Source organism: Danio aesculapii, chromosome 24, assembly GCF_903798145.1.
Source record: "Danio aesculapii chromosome 24, fDanAes4.1, whole genome shotgun sequence".
NCBI classification, from domain to species: Eukaryota; Metazoa; Chordata; class Actinopteri; order Cypriniformes; family Danionidae; genus Danio; species Danio aesculapii.
In genome coordinates, this window is record NC_079458.1 from 32,669,844 (window position 1) to 32,689,538 (window position 19,695).

Sequence of the window (19,695 nt, forward strand, 5' to 3'; positions counted from 1 at the left end):
CGTTTGTAAATGAATCTCCGTTATGAGAGACTCCTTCATTTAGTTGACAATGTTAAAAGTTTCCAGCAGCGCAGCATCTTGTTTTCATATTTCTTTTGCATTGTTTGCTTATTTTATTCAACAAAACTAGCACAAGCATTTAGTGCAAGTTTTACATGGTCAGTGCAGTAAGAGACTATCATCATCAATAACGTTACTAGTTAAGCACAAAAGTTTATAACATACAAAAACGTAAGAAAACGAAATCTTACCTGAAATGTTCTCCCTTGTGCTTTTGTTTTCTTTGTTACACCCGTACACAGCGCAAAAGTCCAGCATCTTCACGTAGGCACATTGTCTTAACTAGTGCGATTAAATGACATTTGTGCTGGGAGCACTGTACAAATGTGGCGGCGCTATTGACGCATGCTCAGGGTCCGTATGCGATATCTAGTGTATATCTATGAGTTCAACTAAATCAGCATAAACAACAGGGTATATGCCGAAGCATGCTAATAGGACTTTTAATTTGCCAATAACCTGGGTTAAGCGCTTCCGGAGAACTGTTTGCAATTGCGAAATCGGCGCGTTTAAGGTGTGTTTTCTTAAAAATCAGCCATCTCCACTGGCTGAGTGATATCCGATATAAAGTGGGTCTCAGATTGTACAAGAAGCACTGCATTAAATTACATTTCCCCCTGCCATGTCTTTAAAATATGATCATTTATTTACCCCAGTATATTCAAGGGAGCTTCTGCGCCAATTCTGACAGGCGCGTGCGTATAAACAGCTTTTTTCTCGTTTTACGCTTGAGCAACTGAATGAATGCCAAAGTCTATTTAACTGATTTTATTTAATTACATTACAACATCGATACTGTAAAAAGAATCGTCTAAAATGTAAAAAAAAAAATAAATAAATAAAAACACAATAACCGGTCACCGGAAGTTTATCAGTATGGGAACAACACTATGTCGGCATATATTTTACAGTCTATGGTCGGCACCTGTTAAATTGGCCTGTATTACAGGATATATTGTTTATTTTCTTAATTATTTTAATTTAAATCAATAAAATTAATGTTTAAGGCTGCTGTGCGTCAATGTCTGGCCAGAGCATTAAAATAATGGTGTTGAACATATGTGAGAAAATTTGACAAACAAGAGTGAATGTTTAAGTTTCCTCCACAGAGCAGTCATTTGCTTCACACGTCCTTTAATTATATGTATTATATTATGTTCTAATTAAAAAGTCATAAACTGGAAGGCTTGGTGGTAAATTTGTTGATTAACTAACGTTATCCTTTAAATTCGTGGACGTCTTATTAAAGCGATGTGAGGCTTTTATTATGAAAAAACTAAATAGCGTGAAGCCAACAAGTACATGTAGTTCAATATGATTACCAGTTGGTTAAACGATAAGACATGTGAAAGTCATTGAAAATACGTTCTTTAAAGTTATGTATGTTGTATCGTTTAGTTAGAGCAATACATTTGTTGTGCTAATTATGTCTTCTTTGGTATTGAGAATTGGAAGGACGACCAATTGTGTTCAGCACATATTAAAACGTGTGCATGTCAGATTACAGCAACCGAGATCATCTTTACTGACACTAGATCCCGTGTTTAAGACAAAGCACTGCTCTGGTTCAAAGTGGGCATTTTGTCACACTCGTTCGCTTCATACAGGAGTTTATTTGTGTAGTAGGAAAGATGAGCAGAAGGACAACGATCAGCTGTCAGTCTCCAGAAGTCCACACACTCCTCCCAGAGGGTCTGCAACACAGAAAGGTAACGTTACTTGCGTATTTTCCCCGTCACTGATTGCCATTAAAAACATTTAAGAATGGTTTACGAAGTACACAATTCAACCATTTGAGTAAAACTACTGATACACACTGCAGTAAATTATAAACTATTAAGTAATAAAAGTGTAAATATAATGCTCAAAACGTATTTTAATGAACAAAGTGTTAAAAATAAGTAAATAACTAAAATTACTGATGTTTGTTTACTTTTTACAGATTATAAAACTTAAATTTTATTATCAAAACTTCATATAAGTTTTGACTATTAAGATTTCAAACACGTACATATACCACAGAATAGAGTTTTACGGAAATTAATAAATGGGTCATTATTATTATAAATTGCCTTTAATACATCAAAATCTTAAAAAACACATAGTTGTTGTATTAATTAAATAGACCTTGTAAGAAATGAATGTTGGTCAAGCTCCTGCGCTTTTTTTTTAAATAAACTGTAAGCAGACAAACAGTAAACAAACCTCAAATTGTGTCAACCCTGTCATGGACAAATTTAAATTAGTATAAGTGTATTTTCATTGCAGTGTGATTATAAAATGCATATTTTCAGAAAGGTAATGTGTCCCTTAACAAACCCAACTTATTAGATTATGGAAAAATATATTTATAATAATGAAATAATGGGCAAAATATTATTTCCCAATATGCAATCCTTGCACATTCTTTTCAAAATAAAACCCAAGATCTAAAATATTTTGTAAAACTTTCAAACTATATAACTGGTCCTTATTGGTTAATTAAGAAATCACATAAGATGTTTTGCTAAGTCTATAAATAATTTTTTTTTTCATAAATGAAACATGTTGAACATGTCGGTGGAAAACAAATGACAGGGAGGACATGGCATGTATTTTGTTTCAAACAGTCAATGAGCTCCATTATAAGGACTTTAAAAAGATATCCTTTTTATAGACTGAGACAGACACTGCTGGTGTAGTCGATGTGTATAAATTTCTAACATAAAAAGATTAATTAACAATAAAATAAATTTAAATAAATACATTTTATTAAATAAATAAATAAATAAATAACAAGGAAGGATTTGTGACAGGGAGGACATTTTTGGTAAAGCATTTCTTCAACACATGCTTACCAGCCCCTGGAACAGTTTCCTTATTTTATCTTTGTACACTGTTTAAAAGCTATATTTTTGATTTCTGTTTTTTTTATATACATATAATATTTCACTATGATAGCGTGACATGTTAAGCTTGACAACATTCAGTTTCAAACACAATATGAGAAAAAAAAGGAAACACAGTAAGTATAGTTACTGTGTTCACAGCAGATAGGCCTGTCATGATATCTATTTTTGTGGTACGATATATAGTAACAAAATGTATTGCGATAAACAACAATATTGTTATTTTAAGACCATTTTGACACTATAATAGCATCATAATGCAAGTACACCCTTCCAAAGAACACAATATATTATTCTTAAGAATATTTCATTTAATTATAGTAATTTTAACAATTTAATAATTAGGTATTAGAATTTCACATAATGTGAAAACGTATCTTCTAAACAAATGAATAATAATATTAAATGTTAACAATAATGTCCAAGCTAAAAAGAACTAGAAAAAAGTAACAGAACTATTTTCATTCGTCAGGCACCCACAAGAAAATATACCATAGTAATTTAAAGTAAATATTATAGTGTTTTTTTAACCATACTGACACTGACACCTTCAATATAGATAAAAAGGCTGCGTAATCAGCTACAATGTGGCTAGAATAGTTTTTTATGTATGGGCGATTTATATTGTATCACCAAAAATGATTAAAACATGTTCGTGTGTGTATAAGTCAATATATTGATTATTGTGACAGGCCTAACAGCAGATTTTTTAACCTCCCCTGAAGAAAGGCAAAAGGGCCATACGGATGCCAATGAGCACATCAGAGGGTTTCTTAAAGGGGCATTTACCACATCATGGCAGGGTGGACAACATTTTCAAGGACACGTGCAAAACGATTAATAATTTTATGAAAACATTATCAAAATGACTTGTTTTATCAAATAACTTGTTACAGACAATAAGAATTTTCAATTTTATCTACTTTACCTACTTTTTAGACTCACTGAAGTTGGCTGAGCAGCGTGTGGGACATGGCAAAATCACATCCATTTTAATGAAAGAATATGACAAAAATTGACAAACGTATTTCAAAACACTTCTATTTCTACCTGCATGTGTGTAAAGGTTTAACGAAATATATTAAAACATCAGAATTTATTATTTCGCATTAAGTTTATATAGGACTGATTCAATCTTGTGGGACATCAAAAGCACTTTATAGTGATAATGGCCCAAATACATTGTAAACATACAATATGCAAAAAGCCTAACAGGGCGAAATGTTTTAACATTGTACGAAGAATGCTATGTAACTGACAATTTTATATCTGTAATGTACTTCAGCAGAATAAACAAACAAAGAAAACATAATTTTTCTGTTATTGTAACATTATGTTTAGTTTTTAAAGTTACTCACCCAAACTTGTTCCAAATCAGTTTTTTTTTACAAAAGAACTGAAGAATTAGTTTGTAAATGCAGTTAATGGATTACTAAATGCTCACTTTACATGGTTCATTTAAATCAGTGGTTGACTCAATTACAGATGCAATCAGATCCAGATTAAAAATTAATAATTTAGTACAATTTGGTACAATATTTTGGACTCAAATGTAGTAGTAAGCAAAAGTAAAGGTTATAAATATAAATGTTAAAAACATATTTTAAAAAGTACTGATAGTAAAGTAAACAGTGTATTATTGAATAAAAAATACGTAGGTACTGCCCACCACTGTTAGTTGAGGTATAGAATTGCAAAACAAAATAACAAGTAAATCTAGCTGTTGTGATTTTATAGTCATTACAAAATTGCAGTAAAATAATATTTATAAAAAGTTTTCTTGCAGTTTGAATTATAGCTGTTCAGTAAATGAATGTCTGCTTACCTCAACAGTTAAACAAGCTGGGAAAGATTTCACCTATTTGATCGTAGTGCTCATTGGACTTGGTGTAACAGGTAACTTGTTCTTATCTCGTCAAAATTTTTGTGTAAACCAGGCTGGATGGTCAACTGTCATGTTTCAGGGCCTCATACCCTGTTCTTATTGCCAGAAAACCAACAGAGAGCACCAACATGCATTACCTAATGATGATAACAGGATGGAGTCTAAATAGTTATATTATTTATATTTTCACTTTGGATTTTGTATTAGCAAAAAGTTCATTATTGCTAACATGTTGCTGCAATTACTAAGTACTAAAATTAACATCAACATTATTATAGTTTACTACTGTGCAATAGTTTTTTGTTTGTTTGTTTTTTTTTTTAGATTTTAGTAATTTTGTGTGTTTTTTTTTCTCCAAATAGATAGTGATCTTTAACATCTCTGAACTCTATTAATAAACTTATTAATAAAAGCTTAAATAGTCTCAGTGATGCTCAATATAACACTAAATAAACAAGTATTTATATTTCATTTTAGCTCCATTTCAAATTCTGTTCTTCACTGACTCAAATGCAGTACATGACCTAGACCTTATAATCGTACACATCAGTTAAATTCATCTTTTTTCTATAGCACTTTTTACAATATAGATTGTGTCAAAGCAGCTAAACATAGATAGCCATAGTCATAACATGACTTGGAATTGAACATTCCAGCAATTCAGGTAGGTTATAATCATTTCTATGCATATTTTTTGAATTTGTATATGCATATTATTCAGCAGGATGATAAATGAACTGATTAATGTTTTATGATTTTTTTAGGTGGCCTGCTGTATGTGGTCTTTCAAGAACTATTTTCCTCTTCAAGCCCAAGCAAAATCTATGGAAAAGCTTTCGAGAGGTGCAGATCTCATCCAGAGGTCAGCAGACAGTACCTCATTAGCTATAAATAACACAGATGTGTAAACCTAGTGTCTGAAATGCATAAATTAATCAGCCCATTGAACTATTGCTTTACACATTGACTGTACAATTTTTGATCTAATCATATTGATCTAAATATGTCTATCTGTAACATAATTCATAGTTCCTCTGCTGTAGTGTTCATACATCTATTACCTCATTTAAACAGTATAAATGTCCATATTGAGTACACCTGTATATTACAGTGCATCTGAGAAATATTCATAGCGCTTCACTTTTTCCACTTTTTTTATGTTACAGCCTTATTCCAAAATGGATTAAATTCATTTATTTCCTCAACATTCTACACATAATAACCCATAATCACAATGTAAAAAAAAGATTTTTTGAAATTGTTGCAAATTTATTACAAATAAAAACCTGAAAATCTCATGTACATAAGTATTCACAGCCTTTGCTGTGAAGCTCTAAATTGAGCTCGGGTACATTCTGTTTCCACTCATCATTCTTGAGATGTTTCAGCAGCTTAATTGGAGTTCACCTGTGGTAAATTCAGTTGACTGGACATGATTTGAAAAGGCATACACCTGTCTATATAAGGTCCCAGGGATGACAGTGCAGGTCGAGGCACAAACCAAGCATAAAGACAAAGCAATTATCTGTAGACCTCAGAGACAGTATTGTATCGTGGCACAAGGCTGGGGAAGGTTACAGAAAAATTTCCACTGCTCTGAAAGTTCCAATGAGCACTCTGGCATCCATCCATAAATGGAAGATGTTTGGAACCTCCAGGACTCTTCCTAGAGCTGGCCGCCCATCTTAGCTAAGTGATCTGGGAAGAGGGGCCTTTGTCAGGTACGTGATCAATAACCTGATGGTCACTCTGTCTGAGCTCCAACCTTCTTCTGTGGAGAGAGGAGAACCTTACAGAAGGGCAACCATATGTGCAGCAATTCACCAATCAGGCCTGTATGGTAGAGTGGCCAGACGGAAGCCACTCCCCACCTGGAATTTGCCAAAAGGCATCTGAAGGACTCTCAGGCCATAAGAAACAAAATTCTCTGGTCTGATGAGAGCACACTGCCAAAATATCAGTGGAGTGTCTTCACAACAACTCAGTGAATGTCCTTGAGTGGCCCTGCCAGAGCCCAGACCCAAATCCTATTGAACATCTATGGAGAGATCTGAAAATGGCTGTACACTGTTGCTTCCCATCCAACCTAATAGAGCTTGAGAGGTACTGCAAAGAGGAATAGGCAAAAATTCTCAAAGACAGATCATATTCAAAAAACTTGAGGCAGTAGTTGCTGCCAAAGGTGCATAAACAAAGTATTGAGCAAAGGATGTGAATACTTATGTACATGTGATTTTTTTTCAGGTTTTTTATTCGTAATAAATTTGCAACAATTAAAAAAAAAACTTATTTTCACATTGTCATTATGGGGTATTGTGTGTAGAACTTTGAGGAAATAAATTAGTCCATTATGGAATAAGGCTGTAACATAAACAAATGTGGAAAAAGTGAAGCGCTATGAACACTTTCCGGATGCACTGTATATTTGTCTTCTGGTTAAATGCTAACTGCATTTTGTTACCCTGTACTCTACATGTGTATTGACAATAATATATATTTTGAATCTATGTTGATGGTAAATTTAATCTATATTTACTAAGGTAATTGGAGCTTTTGGAGAGCCTATTAAAGGCTTTGGGGAAACTAGTCGACGTGGCAGAAGGCAACAAGTCAGGTAAAATACATAATATCAGTAAACTCCAACTCTTCTGTGAGATCTCATTTCTTTCATTTTTTTTTAAATTTTCTTTAGTCATTTGGAGTACATGAAGGATGGACTCAAGTACATGCGGCTGAAATTCTACATTGAGGGATCTGAACCAGGATTGCGAGGAACCGTTCATTCAGAATCAAAGGAGGTATGATGTAATATCACAAAAAAGAAATAAGTTTGTTTCATGCAAAGGTGTGTTTTTTTACAGTTTTTGCTTTCTGACAGAATCCTGAGACTGGGAAGTATGAATTCCGATATATTTTTGTGGAGATAGACACATATCCGAGGAGAACAATTGTCATTGAAGACAACAGATGAAATGAGTTCTAAAACTGTGTTAAATGCATATTGAGGATTTTCAGTTGCAGACAATGTTTTTCTTCTGATAGCTGAATTTATACTGGTGCTCTAATTAATCAAATTTGGATTTGTCATGCTGGAATTTTGATGTGTCGCAAGATTTCGTTATTAACTGTTGATCTAGAAATTGACCAAAACCAAACATTGGGCATTTCGTACAAGGATTGCATGTTTGTTTTTGTATAATTTGTGGTTTGCATTAAAGATTAACATGGGAAAGCATTTAATCCATGTAATGGAAATACAGATTAATAAAGCTATTTGATACCATTATTGGAAATTTTCTGTTGTCCATTTAATGTGATAGAAAAAAATTATCCGAGTTATACGCTTTTAATTTTTTTCGGTTTATTTTTATTTGTAAAAAAATGTTTAACATATTACTTACTAATACTGTTATTCAGCTGGGCTATTGAAAAACTAATGCCATAAACTAAAATTGATTGAAATACATTTTACCTGAGGTAAAAATTTAATGTAAATAATCAGGAAAAAAAATCATTTTAAATTACAATTACTTAAACTGAGAAGAAGAAAACATTTTTATTTGTTTTATAATTAATAGTATTTTTTATATTATGTTAACCCATTTAAATCCCACCGGTCACAATTGTGACCACAATGTTTGCTTGCATTTTTTTCTGTAGTATTAAAAAACAACTCCTATTATAAAGTGCATGTTCATATATAATGAAAATGTAAGATGTCTTAATGAGTTCAGGGCAGTCTAACATGATTGGGTAGTTTGGCCATGTGACCATAAACATTCATTTTCCTAGTACTGCCATCTGAATGGAAGGATACTGTCAAAGCTCAGAAATGACAGGTAAGTTTTCTAAGTTAATAAATGGAATTAAACAAATTTTAACAAGTCTTTAAACTAATTGCTGCTGGAGTTTTTAAATTTTGTACGTGCATTTACACTATAGACCCTAGACTCCCTTTGTTCTACCACCAGTCACAATTGTAACCAAAGGTGAAACCCATTTTTTTCATGGACTTTTTAATTATTTTTTATAGAAAATTGACATTGATTTGTTAATATCCTTACACATACCACACAAATTCATATATGTCATCTCTAGGACTAATTGGGATTAAATAGGTTTAATATATAATATGTATGAATTTGTCTGTTGCATATATTATAGCATTATATATCTTTAGGTTTATAATATATATATATATATATATTATATATATATATATATAATATATATATATATATATATAATATATATATATATATATATATATATATATATATATGTATATGTATGTATGTATGTGTGCGTGTGATAGTTATGACAATATATGTTTGTTATCAGTTACAATTTTGTGCCGTTATTTAATTATTAAAAATGTATAAATAATACTATTTTATTGAAAAAAAATATTGTTTGTATTTTCATGTAATGTTTAAATTTTTGACATATTAATATTTAACGTAATAAATAATATAAATGGACACCCCTCTTACAGTTCTATAAGCTTTACAAAGCCATATTTATAGTAATCCGTTGATGGACTTTTAATTTGACATTCTTCTCCCAAGACTCCACGGAAGTACAGACGCCTGCGAGACAACAGAAGAACTGCAACAAAACCCCCTTCGTTTGCTCATGGAAAAAGCACACAGCACCCAACATTTCTCGGAAACCATTTGAGACTCTCAAGTATAAGCATTTTCTCACGACAGAGGAGTCACATTCGGCCTACGGACATCCACAGACGCCGATCTGCCAGAAAAGTACACCCAGATGTCCGCGTTTGTATTTATGAAGGTGAATTTATTTTGTAGCCCATTAGCAAAGCGACTTCCTCTTAAAGAACAGATGCCTCGCTAAGCTGTGTAAAAGTGGATTATAACGCGACTTATAACGCGTTTACAAGGTGAGGTTCGTTCTCTTGATGAAAAGTGTACGATTACATATCAAATTCGCCGTAATAAATCACTATTCATTTAATTGTTTATCGTTCCCGTGTGGTGTTTGTTTACGTAGGTTAATCACGCATGTGCTCGGGAGAGTTTATTTTCAGTTTCTGTTTATATAACAGTAACCCAGCTCTCTGTCGTAGTTTTAAAATGTCTGTTTTGTTGTCTGTATTTCTAGCGTGACTGTAGGAATCTGAGCTTTTAAATTAGAGGGGTTGTTCATATGTGGGCTGGATGATTGTTATAATCATGGAGAAAATCAAGATTTCTTCGATCTCATTTAACATTTCTCAAAGTAGATCTTGCCAAACTCTTGTTATTATTTCTTTCAGTTTGACAGCTTGGAAGCTGATTATGGTAATTGATACCAACTGGTGAGAAGCATGGAGCTGTACTGGTACATGTAAGTTTTAGGGAATTGTGATTATACTGTCCCCCCCCCCCCCCCCTCTCTCTATTTTACTTCCTTAGTATAGATTTGTCTCAAGTTTTCAAGCTATAATATTCAAACTTGAGTCGGATATTTAGACTTTTCTGATGTTTAGACTAATGTTTGATGTTTCTGATGTTTTAACTAATCAAATTTTTTTGTAATGCACACAAACAAATCTCTGAAAATCTATATCAAGTAAAGAATTTCAAAAAATGATCTTTAAATGTATTTAACCACCATCCACCTAATTTAGCACCATCTGCCTTTGCATTTATCTGTCACTAGCCAAACATAGCATCTAGCATGGGCCGGTATTAGATTCTGACAGTATGATAACCTTGTATAAAAATGTCATGGTTTCACAGTTTGACGGTATTGTGATTACTAATCTAAAATAAGTTCTTTTTTAAATGTCTGGGTAAAAAACTACAACTTTTTTACACAACATTTAATATATTTTGGAGCAGTAAACATGGCAGGCTAAATCATTCACATAAATCATTGACCTCTGCTGTCTTCATTAGTTTCAAAAACACTGATTTCTTTACAATTTAAAGCATCTTAAAAGATCTTTTCTGCTGGAGATACTGTTGTCCTTAAAAAAAACAACAAAAAAGTTAATAAAAATCTTACATACCATAGGAACGGTATAACAGAAGATTTTAACGGTATAACAGAAGACTTTTCCAAACCGTGGTATACCTTGAAAACGGTTTATCGTCCCATGCTTTGTTATAAATGTACAAATGTGTCAATTAATCATAGTTTGTTAATACATGTTAGCAACATTTAAGCAAAACGTTAAAGTTAACAACAAATTAGCTCATAAGAGATGATAGCACTGTTAGCAACTTGTTAACCATGCGTTAAGTATTTTAGAAATGTGTTTAATGCATGTTTAACAGTGCTAATAATATGTTAATAATTGTTATAAGCATGCTAATTCATGCTAGCATCATGTTAAACAAATTAACCACAAATTATATTCAAATTAGTATTTTGTTAACCATGACATAAACTTGTTAGAAACTAGCCTATTAAACTTGTTAACAGCATTTTAAAACAGTTTAGACATGTTAAATTTGTTAGAAATATCTTCACAACATGCTAATTTATGCATTATGCACTGATATGTATGCCATGAGTTGTAAACATGTTAGAAACATTATCACATATGCAACTCATGTTAGCAGACTGCTAATCAATAGCTAAACAAATATGTAAGAAATTAGTTATGTGGTAGAACCATGTTAACAACAAGTCCTTCATATTAGTAATTTGTTAACCATGATATAAACATGTTAGGAACAGCATATAATTAAACAGTGGAACTAGCCTGTTAAACTTGTCAACAACACGTTAACAGCTTTTTTAAAAAGGTTGAGAATGTTAGAAATATTTTAGCAACATGCTAATTCATGTTAGCAATATGAGTTTGTACACTCACGTTTATATAACTTGTAAGCATCGTAACACGTTTTAACATATAGCAATGTGTTAACCATGCTATAAACAAGTTATTAACATGTTATTTCATGTTAACAACATGTTTAAACATAGTAGCTAGTAACATGCTAAACCTAAACAGGTTAACATTTTACTGGCTTCCTCAGACTTCACCTTAACTTAAAGATTTTCAGAGTTAAATACATATTTAGGCCTTGCTTTGTCAGGCTAATTTATGTTAGCAAAATGAGTTAATATACACGTTTATATAACATGGTTACTCCAGAGTGTAAACAGCGTGCAAACATACAACATTCAATTTATTCATCTAATTAAGTGTATTAACCAATAGTGATACTGGTTGCATATCATTAAATCATAGAACTATTTAACTAGTAGTTGCATATCATTTAATCATAGAACTAGCCTGTAATACTTGTTGGTAGTGTGGTAAAACATATTAACAATATTTATGTTAGCAATGCGCTAATCAACACTAAAAAACAAGTTCACATGTTAGTTTGTGTTAACCCGGTTGAAACATAGTAGCATAGCAACATGCTAAACATAAACAGTTAACATTTTATTGGCTTCCTCAGACTTTACCTTAAATGTAAAGATTTTCAGAGTTAAGAGTTTTTAGACCTAGCTTTGTCAGGCTAATTCTTTTTAGTAATATGAGTGAAAATGCACATGTTTATATAACATGTAAAAATGGTAACTTATGTTAGCATATAGCTAAAATGTTGTCAGTGTGTGTAATCATGGTACAAACATACTAAGGCGTTCATCTAATTAATTTTTTAACCATGATATGAAAACAGCAGTTGCGTGTCATTAAATCTTAGAACTAGCCTGTTATACTTTTTTGGTAGCATGGTAAAAACATATTAACAATATTTGTGTTAGCAATGTGCTAATCATGCTAAAACAAGTTCACATGTTAGTTCATGGTTAACAACACGTTAAAACATAGTAGCATAGCAACATGCTAAACATAAACAGTTGACATTTCATGGTTTTTCGCAGACTTCATCTTAAATTTCAAGCTTTGCAGAGTTAAAATAAATATTAGACCTTGCTTTGTCAGGGCCTGTTCAATAAGCTATCAAACTTAACTCGATATACTTAAAACCCTGCAGTTTCTTTCAAGATTGCATAAGCTTTGATTTTAATTTTTAAACTTCTATTTTACTAATTTTGTACATAGTATTTCAGGATCTTGATTTAATAATGCCATTCTCTGTTATTTTTATATTATCGAAACTTTAAACCTGCTTTTTATCTCGTTTTAGAGTCGTCATAATATTTATTATGATTAAGATCTTCTTCTACATCTGCTGGTATCGCTCAAGGCAAAGGCAGCTCGCTGCGTACCTCAGTAATCCCCGAAATGCTCAGATAGTCATTGTGGGAGGACGAGCATACCTTCATCAGATCTGTGAGAGACAAAATGTGAGTAAACTACATGCTCAGTTCAATCATATCTTTTTTGGTAAATCAAGGAGTGGCTCTCCTGGCTTTGCGTCAATTGCTGCTGATATAATCACACTTTTGGAAACATGACATACTTCAGCTTCCTGTGTGGGTCTACTGTTCAGTGTACAATAAGGTAGACCAAAGTGTATCATGTTATGTTAAAGGGGGTAGTTCACAGAAAAAAAAAAAATTTGGTCTGTGAACTATTGCTTTAACGTCTATACAGTAATACCAGTTGACCGGCTTGACCATTTGTTAGACAATAGACACAGTTGTGCTGTGAAACTGACAATTTGCATTACTTTAGAGACAGTCAGAGGGCTCAGGAAACCTAGAGATTTTGAGGTCTGTCCACACCCTAAAAACCAAATCATAATACTTTTCAGTTATATATAGATTATTGCTAATTTGGAACTAGATTATATACATTTATATTCCCACCCATTTTATTGAAGACGTGAGTAGGTAGTAACAAACATGCTGATATAATGACACTTCATCTTTTTCACTTTTAGAACTTGTAGAGGGAAGTGGATGTGTGGTTAAGCACTAAAATGTAACCTCTTTTACTGGTTTGTCTGTATGAACAAACATTATTATTTTATTATTATTATTTTTTTACTTTACTTTCTAATTTAAAATGATGTTTAATTCATCAAATAAATGTATTCGATGTAGAATCATAGGAATAGCGTACGTTTAAAAATAGTTTAAATATATTTTTTAATTATTTATTAGTATATTAAAATAAATAATATAAACTACCTTTATTAATTAAATAAAATTATCATTGTTTCATCTCTGTTGAGAGCATATTAAACTTTAATAGTTAAAAAAAAGCCATGTAGTATATAAATATTTTCCCTATTTTCTGTAATATAAACTGTTGTGACGTTTTTTGTAGTTTTGATTTTTGGTATTAAAAAAGTATTAATACATTTTATGACATGAACATTTTGTCTTCTGTGGACTTATGTGTAACATTTTAGAAATAATGCACAAAGGTTAATTTGGCTTTTTTTGGGGAATCTCAAGATATCTGATCACAGGAAATGCATCAGGTCATGGATTTTAGTTTGTAGGTTTTTATCTGAATGCAAGTGCGCTTTCAGTGGAAAGGTTGCATTTTGACATTTTCAGTGTGAGTGCATGTTCTGCATTTGTCATTTATCTACAGGGAGGGTTTCGATAAACTTCCACTTTTAGGGTTTCACAACACCATTTTAACCTTGCGGCTCAAGCTCAAGGGGATCAGTTAAACTAAACTGAGTGCAGGAGTGTCATGTCTCATGTTTGTGTTATCCGCACAATCTACTAAATGCATGATATTTTCTGTTAAGGAGAATTGTTTCCCTTGTTGGTGCTGAGCACTTGTCAAAACTAGCTAGTGCTTGCGAAAAAGCCTGAAGAAGGAGAAGAAGAGTGGGACCCAGAACTAAGGGCCATGACAGTCCTGACAAAAGCTTTTAGGAATGTTATTGTATTTTTATGGCTGTTTAACTAAAGCGTATTCTTTATACAGTCAAGTTATGCTATGTGTGAATACATTATAAATGAGAGTTCCTTAAAAGACTCTGAAGTCTAGAATGAAGCTCTAAATTGTTCTGAACGCTGCATTTTAAATTCAGAAAAAGCCCTTTGTTTCTAAATGAAAGCGTCTTATGTTCAGAAAGGCATCTGGAAGCCGTTTGTAGCACAAGTTTTGATGACTACATCAAATCAAAGAGCTTTGCCATTCAACTATGTTTCTATTTTAATATTTCCCTGAATATTATTTGGTAAAAATAAACTGTCATCTGTTTCATTTGATTTTAGTATCTCATCATAGTCATGGCCATATTCTTGCTTTGCAAGCAGAAGTTTTAAAGTTGAAGATGTAGAAACGGCTTATGTTTCTGGCATTAAATAATATTAATGGGTTCCAGTGAAGAAATTTAGTTCTTAAGGTCCTAAGTGTAACCATGTTTTTAAAATTTAATACTTTAAAAGTACACCTTTTGGCAAAATGTATGATGTTTATTAATAGTGCTTATTTCATAAGTAGCTGGAAATCAAAAAAGAATGTTTTATAGGTGTACATTTTTTATACACTATATTGTGTTAGACTGGAACTGTCTTGAAAAATTCTGATCATAGTTTTTAATAACAGATGGTGCTGTATGTTTACAAACAACCACATTCTTAACTCCTAAAACACCATTTAGATTACGCAATTTTTATTGTCTGTGTTATCACAATCACTGTGTCAGATCATAAGATTTTTTCTAGATAAAATCTTGATATGTTGTGTACACCAAATATGCCAGACTACAGGTTGTTTCAAGATCATACAATGTCTGCAAATTGCATTCTGTCATCAAGAAGTCACAAATTACAAATGTCTTTGTAATTGTGTGATTTGTTTGTTTACCTGGTAATTGCAGTGCCTCGATTGCCTACGTTTATCTTTTTTCTGTCATCATCATGGTAGTTCCGTGATAACCTGTCATGCAAACCTACTGTTGGCATAACTCCACAAAGCTATATTCCATTTCATGGAAGCAGTCCTCTCTCTTTGATTTTGCCATTTTAAAAGTTGTGTACAAAAGTAATTATGCACTCACATTGGCCAGTTCCACCCATGTGACAGATTGTGTCATGGATGACAGGGCAATATTAAACATGTTAGATTTCTGCGATGACGTCATGAATCATCACAGACATGACATCGATTGTCATGCACTGTGGCACACTACAGAAGACACTCTACGTTTACAAATCAGGAACTAATCGTGTTATCCTAACGTGAATTTACAAATATGCCTTGAACCTAAAATAATCATTAATAAATTAATGCGTTTAAGCGAAAGGTGAAAGGTTTAAGTGAATTACAAGAATGTTCATAGCGAGCTGTTTACATTCATTTCATGTGACCAACACACAAATGCACTTCTTGAGATTTTGAGAGTACAGTTACAAACCAGCCTAGACTGTCATCTGCTGTTAAAAAATAAGCTCTGAATAAATTCAAGAGGGAATCGTGATTCGTTTTGAGACTTGCAAAAATTTATGTGTCCCAGCTTTTTTTCAAACTACTAAAAATGTCAATGACAGACTTAAAGTTTAGGGCTAAATCAAGGTCTCATAATGCAGTTCTAAACTATAAATGCACGTGAATCACTTGATACAGGCTATTGTTGATTAATGGATCTTTATCTCAGTTACTTGTTCAATGCTTTGTCAGACTTTCACAGTAGTTGCTTGCTTTGACGTGGTGAGAACGGTATGCATGCTTATTTTTAGAAAACCCAAGCTGCCTGTTGCTTCTCCACACAGGAAATGCCCTCAATTTGACAACAAGTAGTTCAGAAAGATGATAAAATTTTGCCCTGCTTACACATGCACATGCCAATAGTTTTGTCATTCGTGCTGTGGCTTTGTATTACAGTTTGCCTTTTAAGGTCAGTTGTAAGGAGAACGTAATGGTTAAACAGTAACATGTTAAATGCTAATCAAACGCTTTGTTGAACATAAGTGTAATCAAAAAGGGAAATACCAGACCATTATGAGCAAAACGAAAACTTTTAATTTGCATTTGACCTCAAAATAGGGTTTCCTCTTACTGCAACCAAGATAACATTTGTGTCTGCTATCAAAATCAAATCCCACTAGTTCTTGTAAGTAATAAACACACACTGTATTAGGTCTGGGCAAGAGATTGCACAATTCTACCAGGTTAAAACGTGCTGAAGCAAGCTTACACAGATATGGTTTTCACTGGCACATGTATTTAAAGTCATGTTTAAGTGAAGTTGTCAACCTCAGATGCTGCTTGTGTTTGATTTCCGTCTGATTGTGCGTGTTTAACTCTCACTGCTACTCTGCTCCACAGACATCAATCTGGCCCAATTGGTACGGAGTTTCAGGACGACGGCTCGGTGGGCGAACCCTCCGCCTCTCTGCCACCATCTTCCTCGCTTTCTCATCTGGACATGCCTCCTCCCATATGAGGCGGTGTCTGGAGGTAAGAGTGACTCATTGTTCTTCTTCACCCCAATCTGCACTGAAACAAAAACTGACATGCCTTTACTTGACCACATTAAACACGATCTAGGACCCCAACAATTAAATTCAATTAACATGGTTCGTACAGGTCTTGGAAATCCTTAAAAATCCTTAATTTTCCTGAATCTACTTTTTTTAAAAAATGCTTATGTTTTTAAGCAGTCTCAACCACATCCAAAATCTAACTGCTGCTTTTATGATAATTTGTTACTAAATAGGCAATAAAAATGAACTATTTAAATAAAATAAGTCTTTAAAATAAAATTACTTTGATTTTGCATAAAATGTAAAATCTGGAGTTTATACATGTGCCTGTCTTATTATAATTTATATATATATATATATATATATATATATATATATATATATCCCATGAGTTAGCATTGCATGAAATTAAAATAAATATAATTAAAGGGTACATAGTTTACCTCTTTTTATGATTTAATATTAATATTATGGTTCTTCTGAGTGTGCCAGTTTAGGTTCAGTTTAAAAGACAATTCAGATTCAGATTATAGTGTGTTAAAATGTGTTAAAAAGTGTCATGTTGGGGGCGTGTCCACAGCTCGCTGATTTAGGGGTGTGTTGCTTCACATGTAAATTAGTTTCGGCTTCCCGCCAACGTAACAAGGGAGCGGGGCCATGAGCTCACCCGCTCTGCATTTGCAACAGAGTCTGACAGACAGACTGAGAGGATCCGCATTCAGTCATACATGCACTACTCGGACACAGACCAAGCAGAGAGTACAAAATCATGTGTCTTTGTACAGTTTTACAGCCAACTGTGTGCTAGTTCAAGTGCCGAGCTTGTACACAGAAACTAATAACCACGCACACTGAATTAACTTTGACTGAGGCACCGGATGCGCCGATCGAAGCCGCAACACGGCATACCAGACACTCTCTGTGGCGCGGCAGAGACATGAAGTGTCCTGAATCGTCTCGCCACGCATTTTTGAATTCTAAACATAGGTTTCTATCAGGGTACACACAACAGCAGTGGTCTGCAGCGATCCGCGGCGCCCAGCCGTCGACTTGAGTGTACCCTGATAGAAACCGATGTTTAGAATTCTAAAACACATGCTAGTTAAGATCACAGGGAGCTTCTGGGATCGCGAGAAATGCAAACGGCTGAAGTATAAGGTAGACTCAATGAGAAGTACACATGTTTGCAAACCTACCTAAAGATACAACCAATAATTCCGATTAGAGCGATAATGTGGAGAATATTGCTCTTGTGTTGAGCCCAATGAGCCTTGCATCTAAAAATAGAGCTAGCGTGTTCCTTTAGTGATATCGCTTCAACTCACGCTGAAAATGGCGGAAGTGAATTAACAAACTGAGGATATGATGACGCGCCTGTCAGTCAGTATTGGTGGGCGGGGGGACCGCTCTCCTACGTAAAGTTGCGGTCGGTTTGAAAACCGCTCCAATTGGTTCACAGTTTTTTATGTTGTTAAATTGAAAAAAAAAAGCACTGGGTGTGCTTATATCACCCCAATATGACGGTCTATACACCATACATGCACATATGTCTGTCCAAACAGCTTGAAAAGTAGATTTTTTACCATAGGTGCCCTTTAAGTTAAACTTAATAGTAGTAGCAACAACAATAATAATCATTAGTAGTAGTAGTAATAAAGTGTATGTAGTGTAATATTGTCTCTGCTGAATTCTTTTCATAAAAAAATTTTGCACTTTTGATACAATTCCAAAAAAAATACAAATTTTATTATTAACTTAAGGAGAATTTTTTTTTTATTGTTTGAAGTTGATTTGTTTGAATCACTTTAAGTTATCATTTAAATGAACGTCTCAGAACAATTTGTGTGCACATGACTATTTATTTAATTGTTTGTTTGCACACAAGACATTATTTTTTCTCTTTAAGGGGGACCAAGACTTGCAGTAGTTATTAGTTGGGGAAATTCAACAGACAAATATGATCAGAGAATTAACAACCATGTTGTTAATATAGCAGTTTATTTATTTCATTTAATTTTAAGTGATTCAGAGAAGATCACATATTATTAATTATCACTTATCATTATATTAAATTTACATGATATATATATATATATATATATATATATATATATATATATATATATATATTTATTTATTTATTTATTTATTTATTATTATTATTATTATTATTATTATTATTATTAATTTATTTATAATTTTTTTTTTTAAAAGGGAGTTTTATTCTTCTGTTATACAGTAATGGACTTTCTGGGATTCATTGGAATATTACAGAAAAGTTAATCATAAACAATGACATGAGGAGTTTTCTGCTAATCATATTCTAGCCACACATGAATAGTGTTTTGATTTAGCCATATCTTTAGCTTTGTGCGTTTGTATATATGAAATCCCGGTATCACTACATCATACAAGTGTCACATTTTAAATATCGTCTCTGAAAGTGCATTTCCAAGCATCACTCCATGCAGTTGGAATGTAAATGATTAAATGTTTGTTGAACTCTGAGCTCTTACACTAGCGTGT

General features: G+C 32.9%; 1 protein-coding gene and 1 long non-coding RNA gene across 2 annotated transcripts; both read left to right on the plus strand.

The window, feature by feature from the left end:
- Positions 1-1,350: 1,350 nt before the first annotated feature.
- LOC130218458 (mitochondrial import inner membrane translocase subunit Tim21-like) lies at positions 1,351-7,972 on the plus strand. The gene is made up of 6 exons (XM_056450653.1): positions 1,351-1,769; positions 4,782-4,844; positions 5,598-5,695; positions 7,374-7,447; positions 7,526-7,631; positions 7,712-7,972. The coding sequence occupies exons 1-6, from the start codon at positions 1,487-1,489 to the stop codon at positions 7,802-7,804; spliced, it is 717 nt and encodes a 238-aa protein (XP_056306628.1). The 5' UTR covers positions 1,351-1,486; the 3' UTR covers positions 7,805-7,972.
- Positions 7,973-9,628: 1,656 nt separating this feature from the next.
- Positions 9,629-17,058, plus strand: LOC130218811 (uncharacterized). The gene is made up of 4 exons (XR_008835994.1): positions 9,629-9,739; positions 10,115-10,185; positions 12,957-13,116; positions 17,012-17,058. It is a non-coding gene; the product is annotated as an uncharacterized LOC130218811 (long non-coding RNA).
- Positions 17,059-19,695: the final 2,637 nt, after the last annotated feature.